At 47.2% G+C, this 12,703-nt stretch overlaps 1 protein-coding gene across 1 annotated transcript in view; it reads right to left on the reverse strand.

Moving 5' to 3' along the window:
• Positions 1–12,343, reverse strand: part of LOC126176815 (uncharacterized) — a 28,319-nt gene extending 15,976 nt beyond the window's left edge. The window contains exon 1 of the mRNA XM_049924031.1: positions 11,100–12,343. Coding sequence (XP_049779988.1) covers positions 11,100–12,343 — 1,244 coding nt within the window. The remainder of the gene's footprint in view (positions 1–11,099) is intronic.
• Positions 12,344–12,703: the final 360 nt, after the last annotated feature.

Genomic DNA, 12,703 nt, shown 5'->3' on the forward strand with positions numbered 1-12,703 from the left:
CGTCATTCCCTTTGGCATGGGCGCTTAGCTGTCAATTCGAACGTTTATCGGGGTTTGGTGGTCTTACCTCCACCTCTTCTATCTGTATTCTCTTTTCTTGCTCCGCTTGTTGATATTGGTTTATTTGTTGATAATTTGTCTGTCTATTGGCACTCCAATACACGTTCCGGTTTTCGTTATTCCCTCTGTAATAGTTGTTGCCGTTCCTGGGTGAATTATAGTTATTGCCATATTCTCTTCTAAATCCATAACCGGTTCTTTGTTGAAATCCATTGTCGTTTCTTGGTGCGAAGTTATCACATGGTTCGTAATTATAGTTTCTTCGTACTGTGTCTTGTGGATTCCACTGCTTTTTGCTTTCGTTCTCACGTGCGCTTCGTCTTTTTCTTGCGTCATCTTCCGAAAATATGAACTCTAGTTCCCTTAGAATACCTTTAAATGCCTCGACGTCATTGCCTCCGTGACCTACTAATGATTGCTGGTATTTCAGTGGTAACTTCATCGCGCATAATTTAATCAACTCTCCGTCACTGTATGGTACATCTAAGCATTGATTTTTCTTTGCCATTAACTCGAAAAATTTCACGGGACTCTTCTCTCCTGAATTCTCAAAATATGGGTTCTGTCATAATTCGTACTTCACTCTGTTCTGTGCTTCGCTGGAGCAATATCGTGAGAGAAACTTCTCTCTGAAATCTTCGTACGATCGGCATGTCGCTGCAACATTTTGCATGGTTTCTGCGACTGTTCCTGACATGTGTGCACATATAAAGTCTAATTTGTGTGCTAGCGTCCAGTGTTCTGGTAATCCTACTCGGAATTGATCAATAAAAGTTCGTGGATGTAATGAGTTTCCTTCTCTGAAAGTGGTGAAATTTTCTGACTGTGAGGAAATGATCGTTGTCGTACTTCGTCATAGTTCCGTATGAAATTCGCAATTCTTCGCCACTTTTGTTTTTGATCATTTCTCCCGTCGTTATTTCCGGTTGTGGTAGATCCATTGGATATTGTCCACTGTAACTTTCGCCTACCCTTGCGTAGTATCGTTGGAGTGGTACGCAATAATTTTCTTCAATCGGTTGTTAACGTGTAGCTGAATGCATTGCACTGTACTCTTCGCGACCTGGCTTTCCATTGTCATGTATTGGTTCGGTATCTTGTCTGGCCAATCTTGCCGCTTCATTGCACGATCCAAACTGTCTTGACACATACATTTGTGGTTCTGCATGTGTTTGTGGTGCCGTTTGTTCATCAAGAATTTCGAAACATGTTTGTTGCTGTGCAGGCTGTCTGATTTCACGTATGTTATTTTCCGCCTGTGATTGTAATAAAAAATGCATGATATCTTCGTTTATTGCTTGTTTTTCCGGTGCTGTTACAGATACGGATGTGGTCGCAGACTCAGTGCTTTTTCGATCCTGTTCACTACGCTCTTCTATAGTTTGCAACAACTCTGTTCGCAATTTCTGAAATTGTTGTTTCGTTTGCAATTCTATTTAGACTATGCGGTTATCATATCTTTTCAGCGCTGCTTTTGTGATACGTTTGTGTAACACAATGTTTTCAACAATTTCACGCGCTGTACCTGCTGCTTGTCTAGTAAGTACGTTTATCTATTTCACTAGTTTCTTGACTTCTCCCTGGGTATTGTTACGTAATGTTTTGATCTCGTCCTGAATGTCATTACGCAATGTTTGTACGTCCGCTTGTACCTTGTCAATGTCTGTTCTCAATTGATTGTGACCTGTTACTAAGTTTCCTATCACTTCTCGAGATTCTTTTGCCTCGTCTTCAATATTATTTAGGTGTAACTGAATTTTTTTTTGTTTTGTTCTTTAATCTCACGCATTTGTCTCGTGATTTCTGCAATTTGGTTCGTCGTTTCTGCATTCTGAATTTAATTTGGTTCGCAATTTCTTTGTTTTGTCTTGTCATGGTTTCCGTCATTAATTGTAATAATTCTGCCAGATTGGTGGGTACTATTGCGTTTTCTTCCGACGTCCTACGCTCTGTGTTTTCGCGCAAGTATTGGTTTGCAACCGATTGCATTGAACTGTGCGGTGACACGTTTCTGCAGGAATTCCTTGTACTCTGTGGTGAGGAAGCTCTGATTACTTGTACTATGGGTTCTACGTATTCAAGACGCAAGTTAGAATCCTCATCGGCTGTCTCTCCTGCTCCTCTGTCGTATGCTGACCTAGGTTTTCTGTCCCTGGCGTACATTATCCTCGTTATGGTGCGTTATTTGTCCTATTTCTCGCGATACTGCATCGTCTGTTGTACTGTCCTCTATTCTCTGTCCATCTTCATCCTGGGTCTCTACCTCAATTCGGTCACGGTCTCGATCTGCCATTGCTAATCTTTCCGAATCCCTTATTTTCTGTTTTAAAAGCAAGTCAAGCGCCCTACTTCGCGTCAACATGCGCTCATACGACCTCACCCGTTTCATAAACTTTTTGCACACACGACTTGACAATCCATTTACTTGCTTGTTGGGTCAGAAGCAACTTGTCAACGATGTATCCTCCACCTGTGCGCTTGCACTGGAGAGAGAACTTAATTCTAACAATATTAAAATTCATAACTTAATTATGCTATTGTCTCTGCTAGAATGTCTCACGTTCTATTGAATAGTTTCTTACGATCTATCGCTGCAGCTACTGTTGTCGACTATTTATAACTTTAGGAAAAAATTTGTTACTACGAAAATTTTTCAACATGATATTTTTCTGACCTGCTTAGGCATTTGGTCGACCTTCAATCATGGTATTTTACCATCCTGGCAGGGTCGCCATTCTCTAACATTCTGCGTGGTGTCTGTTGTTCTAAGTCGTGTCTCCCTACCACTTTCGCGCAACGACGCTCTGAGTGTGTTTTTAGGGAATTGACTAGTTTGAACCTGGGACCTGTTGCTGGTAAGGAGACGCCAGACCACACATGACATGTAGAGTTCAGAAGAGTTCAGTGAGACTAGCGATGACATAACCAAATACTTAATGATTTCAACGTCAGTTCCACTGCACTCTCTGTAAAAGAATCTTTAATACTAACTAAATTTAGTGGAAGGGGTTCAAGGCTTTCCTATTTTTAGTTAGTTGGTAAAATAACGTCGAAAAAGCAGTTAAGTTTACCATTGGAAATTTTATTCTACTCACAAAACATTGTTTATAAATTGCACTATTGATAAAAGGAAATGTTTTAATACGGGATGATAAAAACCAACTGCATTCAACAAAAATGTGAACGAATATTCCCTGAATGGGTTTCCAAGTTCTACAATGGATCGAAGGATGACCTATGCCATATCACATCTATAATCTAGGTTTAAATTAAGTTTCACAAAAGAGAAAACTATCAAAATGGTCTACAGTGACCCTCAATTATCTTTAATTACTTATCTAACTTGTCGTAAATTACAGTGGCTGATGTAGCTTCTCAATAATTATATAGCAGAAAAATCATCGCGTTTCAGATTTTAACTTATGTAGCAAATGTGAATACCATGATCTTCAATTGACGATCGACACTAGTATTTCGCAAAAATGGGGTGTAACAGATGAGACTTCTGCAGTTCAGAGTGAAGCCTTATGCACTCAAAAATGCGGCATCGCATGCGTTCATTACCTTGTCGGTGTTCATCAGGGGGCGGCGGCCGGCGCAGCTCCATACAGCTCGCCGTCTCAGAAGCAACTCTCTCCTAACTTCTCCTTACTACAATTTACCGAAGTTGGTTTAAAAAAAAAAAAACTATCTGGCTGTGTTTTCATCTGACCAATCAAGGTCTCAATGTTAACCTTAAGCTCTGCCTACAAAAATTCTGTCTATCCAATGAGAAACGTTATACTTTTTGTGGTGGGGCAATGTTTTTAACGTTTGCAACGTAACAGAGACGTGAAAAAGTCTCACGCTAAAACTTGTGGCTGGTGTGGCCCTTTTAGTGTTATTGTAAGATCTATACTATTCTTCTGAAGGGCTCTAGCTTTTAACATGGGCTGGGGGGTGGTCCTGGTGGTCAGCTGGCGACGTGGGTGTCCGTCTCTTATCGTAGGGCCTTCTAGCTTAACACGGTTCTGCTCTCGGCTTCTGTTCTCGTTTCTCCCCTAAGAACTACGTCTGTCTTACGGTGGGTCAGTATGACATGTATTTAGGCACTCTTGCGTTAGTCTGTGTTATTTCATTTGCTCACTCGTTACTCGTATTACTTTGGTTAATTTAATGTCACGATTTATTCGGAGCTATCATGTCAGGGTTTTCATGGAAGGTGTTGTATTTGCCTGACACCTTACATACTATTAGAAGAAAAGGAGGGGCAACAGAATAAAGAAGTTTATCCGGTAGTCCAAATTAAGATAGATTTGTTACTGGCAGCAATAATTGACAGTGGAAGTCAACTTTCTGGAATTTCCGAGGAAGCGTTCAGGAAATGCAAAAATACGCGGAATCCACCGACTCTAGGAATACAAAAGACCAAAGTCAGGGGTGCGCCCCTAGGATAAAGTATGGATATTTCACAACAGACACGGTTGGAGTTCGAATGTCAGGGGCATAAATTAACGGCGAATTTGTGCGTAATCCCTAAGCTTTTAATTGATGTCATCATCGGAATGGACTTCCTATGTATGAATAAAGCGATACTCGATTTGGGACGAGTTGACGCTAGGAGAAGACGATAAAATTCATATTCGGTTCGATGAGCAAGCAACCCCAGGTCAAATTCATAAGAGCTGCCTGAGGCTGCAATCCTCAAATCAGGCGGATCTGAGAAATGAATCGCACGATGGAAAGAGTAGAAGAGAGGGCGAATCCATTGAAGCGCAGTTGAAGTAAATCCACAGGGAAATTAATACAAAATTAGAAGAAATAAAAGACATAAGGTACACTGACAAGGACGTGTTGAGGAACAATGTCAGTCTTTCTTCTGAAGACGGGTTCGATCCAAGGTTACCAATACAGATTCGAAGTGAAAAAGCACAAACCTTTCCGGGTAACACCATACGCCATTCCCTGGTCATACCGAGATCGCGTTTTGACTGAACTGGAGAGAATGTTATATGAGGATGACATTGAACACACGAAATCTCAGTATAACAGCCCCTTGCGGATTGTGGACCAGAAGAACGGAGAGATTCGGCTCGTGTTAGATTCTAGACAAATTAACACGATTATTGTACCTGAAACTGACAGACCGGAAAGGCTCGACGAGCTACTTCTGAAGTTCCATGGAGTTTCGGTGTTCCCTTCCCTCGATATGCGATCGAACTTTTGGCAAAGTGTATTAGACCCTGATTGCCAAAAATACACAGCATTTATTGTGTTTGGTGGGTGCTACCAATTCAAGACTCCTCCTTGGGTTAAACATTTCGTCAGTGGCTTTTATTAGGGGTCTCGGAACAATTCTTGATGACAAACTGAGGGATAAAATTACATGTTATGTAGATGACATTCTCATAGCGGAGAATACCTGGGAATCACACACCGCTGTCCTAGGAGAAGTTTTATCCAAGCTGAGAAAACGTGGGGTGACCGTGAACATAAATAAGTCGTGTTTCGGAGAAAGAAAGGTACGTTTTCTGGGACATGTCATCTCAGGGGAGGGAATCACACCCGATCCAGAGCAGATAACCGCAATTGCAGATTTTGCAACGCCGATGACCAGAAAGCAGTTAATAGGATTTCTTGACGTTATCAATTTTTACAAAAAATTTATATACGTATCGGCATTGGCGACCACGCGACTTTGTCAGTTGCCGGGAAAGAACACGCCCTGGGTATGGGACGAAGAGGCAGATAGAAAAGTCAGTGTTCTCAAGTGAGCTCTCGCGAAAGCCCCAATATTGTCACATCCTGATTTGTCACAGGATTTTTGTATGGCCACAGACAGCGCAAAAACTGGGCTGGGGGTCATGGTATCTCAGGAATACGAAGAAGACGGGAAGAAGATACATAAAAAAAATTGCGTTCGGCAGTAGGGTGTTAACAAAGAACTTGAGGCCCTAGCTGTGGTCTGGGGATTCCAGAAGTTTAAGTATTTTCTGTTTGGACGAAAAATGCGGGTCTACACAGATCACAGAGCTCTGGAGTTCCTCCTAACGGCAATACTAACTCATGGAAGACTAGCAAGGTGGGTCGCTGTTCTCCAGGAGTATGACTTTACGACGATCTACGTCCCAGGCCCAACGAATGTCATTGCGGACGCTCTATCCCGTTCCCCTCTGGGGATAACAGAATCTGTGGCAGAAGAACTCGAACAGGAGCATTTTTCTCTGTTCTACCTGCAGAAAGTGGCGCTTGAAAATTATATCTCCGTCACAATGCGTGACATTAAGAACGAACAGGACAAAGATCCCGTACTACTAGGGATAAAAGAGAAGTGGAAAGATAGGACCCTAACCAAAATCAGGCAGCACTACCTTTTACGGAAAGGGATACTCTTTTACCGGAGAAACCCTGGTGAGTCGTTGTGGGTAGTGTGTGTACCGGATGAGGTAATCAACAAGCTCAATTGGTATACACACCTCAGCTACGCTCATTTCGGACCCCAGAAATGCTTCCTGAAATTAAGGAACGTCTGCCACTTCAGCAACATGGGGAGAAGAATCCGCAGGGTTCTGTCGGTGTGTAAGAAATGCCAGAAGGCGAAGACAAGTACAGTGGCAATGCAAGTACCGCTGTACCCTATAGTACCACAGAAATTACGACAGACAGTGGCAACAGACTTGATGGGACCTTTACCGACGACACAAAGGGGGTATAAATATATTATGGTGGTCCTCGAGTTAACCTCCAATTCGTGACTCTGACTCAGTTCAAGAGAGCGACAGGGAGAACAGTGAGTCGAGCGCTTTGCAGAGATTTCCTCACGCAGGTAGGACCTGTGGACTGTATTCTATCGGATAACGGGCCGCAATACAAGTCGGTGATGTGGAAGAGAACAATGGAGAAGCCAGTGTTCATATCCCGCTTTCACCCCAGCTCTAACCCGTCTGAAGGACGATGAAAGATCTAAGAAACCTGTGTAGGCTGTACTGCAGCAAGAAGCATGCCACCCGGGATGTCTTCCTAAAAGACTATCAGGATGTCATGAACGAGCTACCCCACACCCCACAGTACCACGTTATTGGCTCCTATCACGGTACTAAAAAATAGACCCACCAGATAGGCTTCGACAACTGGTCGAGTTCCCTCCGAGGACTCGTCGACAACATCGAGCCATCGTTGAGGAAGCTCTGCGCAACATTCGTCTCGCAGGGGAAAGGCGAAAAGCATTCGCAGATAAAGGGACACGTGTACGTCAATTTGTTGTTGGAAAGAAGGTACTGGTTAAGACGCATCGTTTGTCCAACAAACAGAAAAAACAGTGCCACAAGTTCTTCGCAGCGTACAGCGGGCTTGTACGCGTTCGGAGAATAGCAAACGCGAACGCACTGGAGGTAGAGTCCGTCAAAACGGGAAAGCCACTTGGGGTGCACCCCATTTCCCACATCAAACCATTAGTGGAATAACGGACAACGTGTAAATAATTGCAAATAGTAAACTTAGAATTAGAAGAAGATATTTAGATTAAATAAATTAAGTCTGTGTCGTATTTTAGAAGTAAGTAATCGACAAGTATTCCTGACAAACACTGTTTAGATGAGAGGTAGATATACGTTCTGAGGAGGCTGCACCAGTAGGTGGCTCTCTGTTGAAAGGCGGTAAAAGAGATCTCAGAATTCATATCTCCGTCAAAGGAGACAGCTGAAACTTGAAGTGACCTGTCTCGCCTGCCGTTGTGGGGACGCACCGTTGTATTTACTCCTGATAGAGTGTACAAGTGGTTTTGAGGTGGCCAGCTATGTGCAGTGGCGTACGTAGCGCTACTTAGTACACACAATTCTGTGAGAATAGCGTGATGAAGTCGCGGAAATAGCGGGCATTAATAACGGTTTTAAGAATACTTGTCGAGAAATTTGAGTTATCTGAACAACTGCGTGTGCGAGCAGTGGGTTGTTTGTTTCCTTTTGTGGTTGCATTACACTAATAAAATTCCTGTCAACAGGTATAAAGAGACCATAATATGGGCAAGGGCTAACAGGAGAAGAGCAAGAGAATTCGAAAGGCGTAACTATACCGAACAAGCCTGGATCATTGGGTAAGATAAGAAATTTGTTGTATCTGCTTGATTCACAGGGACTGCTGGAGGGACATCAGACCTGGAGTAAAACCCCGGAATGCATCGACTAGTGGCATATAAAACATTGTTAAAATCTACATAGCTTGTAGAGATGGCCATCTCTGTGGTAGTTAGAAAGGTGATGGAATCCCGATCCCCTGAATACAGAGATTCCCTTTCCACTCAAGTCTGATAAAAAAAATGATACTCAGACGATTTATTATTATAAGGAGATTTCATTTTGTCTGATGTTATGTTTTCCGTGTATATGTTTGATGAAATGAATTAATATATAGTGAAAATTAGTTAACGTATGTAAAATTTTGTAAATGACGAATATGGAAATTGTGGTCATCCCTTATTGTAGAAAAATAAGTTCCTTATGTAATGTCATTATGTAAATGTGTCAGCAGAGAATTCAGAGGGGGTAAAGTAAGGCGACATGGAAATTGGCGCACCACACTTTCGATGGCACGGGAACGAGGACGGTGGCAATCAGGAGATGAGAGAACAGCTGGCCGATGGAATGCAGACCAACTCCTGCAATGATGGAGGGTGTGGTACACTGACCACTCACTGAAAGCTGACATGCAGAGGTCCATGACGTGCAGCTGGGATACACCTGGTCCCTGTACGCACGTGGTGGTTGGGAGGCCAATTCGAAGAAGCATCATCGGTAACTTCCATTTGTTGCTCACCGTGTCTGGCGGTGCAGCATTACTGCAGAACCTCTTTGTGTCTTATGGCACCTTCACTTAGGCCTGAGCCAGGCAACAGCTCACGTCTTATGGTATATCAACCATAACCACCACTAGCCAAAGAAGGAGTTCCGTCTTGCTGCCTGTCTGCATCAGGTCTCTGCAGATGAGGACAAATCAGAGGATCACCGGTCTCTCATGTGAGGGACATCGACGCCGAGCTCTAATGAGGGAGCGGTCCTTCCAGCTGTTGGGCCAGAAAGGACCTCACTACGCACAGCAGCACTGTGATCCACACAGTCGGTACTGTTGCCTCCGCATCAAGAAGATATGGGTCGCCATGCCGACATCTTGCTACCATTGTTGGTCTCACTGGGCTCTCGCGTGCTCCTGCTCGTGATAACCAGTTTCATCGTTCCTCCTGTTCCTGCCACATAAACATTACAAATAAGGGTGTGCGTGTAGCTACAAACAATTGGACACCAATGCAGTGAAGTTGTCCCTCATAAATATGAAGAAAAAAATTTAAATTAACCCCGACAGTCAGACAATCCTGAAATGACTTATATATTTTTTAAAACTTTTATGTTTGATAATCTGATACAATCTATGTATTATGTCTTCAGTGTGATTTTAATTATCATTTTATTACACTTGTACATTTTATCCATATTGTCATGTTTTGAATTCCTATGTTAGGTTAATACACAAAGTACTTAACGTGGTCATTCCTTATTACATAAATATCAAGAGAACTTGTCAATTTGGCTTCTATGTGGATTTACACAATTGTACACCAGCCAAGCACTGGACTTGGGCAGACATTGATAGGACTGTATAATTAAGACATTTACACCACAAACAAATAAATGTCCAGCAACAGTGACACATAGTTTGTTTACAGACTGTACTAATGGCTATTTGCCTCACCTTAAGTGTAAAAAGAACGACCATGACATTAGTCACTGATTTACATTAGGTTATAAATTTTTTATTTATTTGAAATTGTATAGGTAAAGATGTTTGAGCTTTCAATGGACCTTCAGTCAAAATCATGAAAAGCACTGACTTTGCGACGTGAGTCCTTGTATCTTACATTTCCTTTCTACTTTGGCCATGAATTGTTCATACTTGACAGAGAAATTAGTCAACAATGAAAGTGATGACCACATCAATAAATGTAAATTCCATCAATGAAAGCATTATCCCAGGGATAAGTGAAAGAATGATTGAGAAAGGGCAGCTGGCAGTCAATTGTCCGTGAATAACACTCTCGAAACGGTTATGAACCGTTAAAATGATAAAAATACTAATTTTGAAATACAGGAGATGACACAAAATGAGTCATCGCCTGTACTCCAAAATTGCCCTGAAGGAGGGGACATTGTAAAGTGGCAACGGCCTTGCACCTTACATGAGTCCATTTAACGTGACACTTTAGGTTTTGTTGGAGTAATACTCTAAATTACGGTGTAGGAAATCTATGTGGAAACGCATCGGCACCCGAGAATTCCGCGATTTTGTAATTGTAAGATTTTGCGGAAAGGCAATACCTGAGGCAGAGCTCGGCTACGTCCCGACCTAGCTGCCCCCCTTGGTCTGCCCCCCACTCCCTTGGTCTGCTCCCCCACTCCCTTGGTCTGCTCCCCCACTCCCTTGGTCTGCTCCCCCACTCCCTTGGTCTGCTCCCCCACTCCCTTGGTCTGCTCCCCCACTCCCTTGGTCTGCTCCCCCACTCCCTTGGTCTGCTCCCCCACTCCCTTGGTCTGCTCCCCCACTCCCTTGGTCTGCTCCCCCACTCCCTTGGTCTGCTCCCCCACTCCCTTGGTCTGCTCCCCCACTCCCTTGGTCTGCTCCCCCACTCCCTTGGTCTGCTCCCCCACTCCCTTGGTCTGCTCCCCCACTCCCTTGGTCTGCTCCCCCACTCCCTTGGTCTGCTCCCCCACTCCCTTGGTCTGCCCCCCCTCCTCCCTTGGTCTGCCCCCCCTCCTCCCTTGGTCTGCCCCCCCTCCTCCCTTGGTCTGCCCCCCCTCCTCCCTTGGTCTGCCCCCCCTCCTCCCTTGGTCTGCCCCCCCTCCTCCCTTGGTCTGCCCCCCCTCCTCCCTTGGTCTGCCCCCCCTCCTCCCTTGGTCTGCCCCCGCTCCTCCCTTGGTCTGCCCCCCCTCCTCCCTTGGTCTGCCCCCGCTCCTCCCTTGGTCTGCCCCCCCTCCTCCCTTGGTCTGCCCCCCCTCCTCCCTTGGTCTGCCCACTCTCCTCCCTTGGTCTGCCCCCTCTCCTCCCTTGGTCTGCCCCCTCTCCTCCCTTGGTCTGCCCCCTCTCCACCCTTGGTCTGCCCCCTCTCCACCCTTGGTCTGCCCCCTCTCCACCCTTGGTCTGCCCCCTCTCCACCCTTGGTCTGCCCCCTCTCCACCCTTGGTCTGCCCCCTCTCCACCCTTGGTCTGCCCCCTCTCCACCCTTGGTCTGCCCCCTCTCCACCCTTGGTCTGCCCCCTCTCCACCCTTGGTCTGCCCCCTCTCCACCCTTGGTCTGCCCCCTCTCCTCCCTTGGTCTGCACCCTCTCCTCCCTTGGTCTGCCCCCTCTCCTCCCTTGGTCTGCCCCCTCTCCTCCCTTGGTCTGCCCCCTCTCCTCCCTTGGTCTGCCCCCTCTCCTCCCTTGGTCTGCCCCCTCTCCTCCCTTGGTCTGCCCCCTCTCCTCCCTTGGTCTGCCCCCTCTCCTCCCTTGGTCTGCCCCCTCTCCTCCCTTGGTCTGCCCCCTCTCCTCCCTTGGTCTGCCCCCTCTCCTCCCTTGGTCTGCCCCCTCTCCTCCCTTGGTCTGCCCCCTCTCCTCCCTTGGTCTGCCCCCTCTCCTCCCTTGGTCTGCCCCCTCTCCTCCCTTGGTCTGCCCCCTCTCCTCCCTTGGTCTGCCCCCTCTCCTCCCTTGGTCTGCCCCCTCTCCTCCCTTGGTCTGCCCCCTCTCCTCCCTTGGTCTGCCCCCTCTCCTCCCTTGGTCTGCCCCCTCTCCTCCCTTGGTCTGCCCCCTCTCCTCCCTTGGTCTGCCCCCTCTCCTCCCTTGGTCTGCCCCCTCTCCTCCCTTGGTCTGCCCCCTCTCCTCCCTTGGTCTGCCCCCTCTCCTCCCTTGGTCTGCCCCCTCTCCTCCCTTGGTCTGCCCCCTCTCCTCCCTTGGTCTGCCCCCTCTCCTCCCTTGGTCTGCCCCCTCTCCTCCCTTGGTCTGCCCCCTCTCCTCCCTTGGTCTGCCCCCTCTCCTCCCTTGGTCTGCCCCCTCTCCTCCCTTGGTCTGCCCCCTCTCCTCCCTTGGTCTGCCCCCTCTCCTCCCTTGGTCTGCCCCCTCTCCTCCCTTGGTCTGCCCCCCCTCCTCCCTTGGTCTGCCCCCTCTCCTCCCTTGGTCTGCCCCCTCTCCTCCCTTGGTCTGCCCCCTCTCCTCCCTTGGTCTGCCCCCTCTCCTCCCTTGGTCTGGCCCCCTCTCCTCCCTTGGTCTGGCCCCCCTCCACCCATGGACTGGCCCCCCCTCCACCCTTGGTCTGGCCCCCCTCCACCCTTGGTCTGGCCCCCCTCCACCCTTGGTCTGGCCCCCCTCCACCCTTGGTCTGGCCCCCCTCCACCCTTGGTCTGGCCCCCCTCCACCCTTGGTCTGGCCCCCCTCCACCCTTGGTCTGGCCCCCCTCCACCCTTGGTCTGGCCCCCCTCCACCCTTGGTCTGGCCCCCCTCCACCCTTGGTCTGGCCCCCCTGCACCCTTGGTCTGGCCCCCCTCCACCCTTGGTCTGGCCCCCCTCCACCCTTGGTCTGGCCCCCCTCCACCCTTGGTCTGGCCCCCGTCCACCCTTGGTCTGGCCCCCCTCCACCCTTGGTCTGG

Source organism: Schistocerca cancellata, chromosome 1 (assembly GCF_023864275.1).
Source record: "Schistocerca cancellata isolate TAMUIC-IGC-003103 chromosome 1, iqSchCanc2.1, whole genome shotgun sequence".
NCBI lineage: Eukaryota > Metazoa > Arthropoda > Insecta > Orthoptera > Acrididae > Schistocerca > Schistocerca cancellata.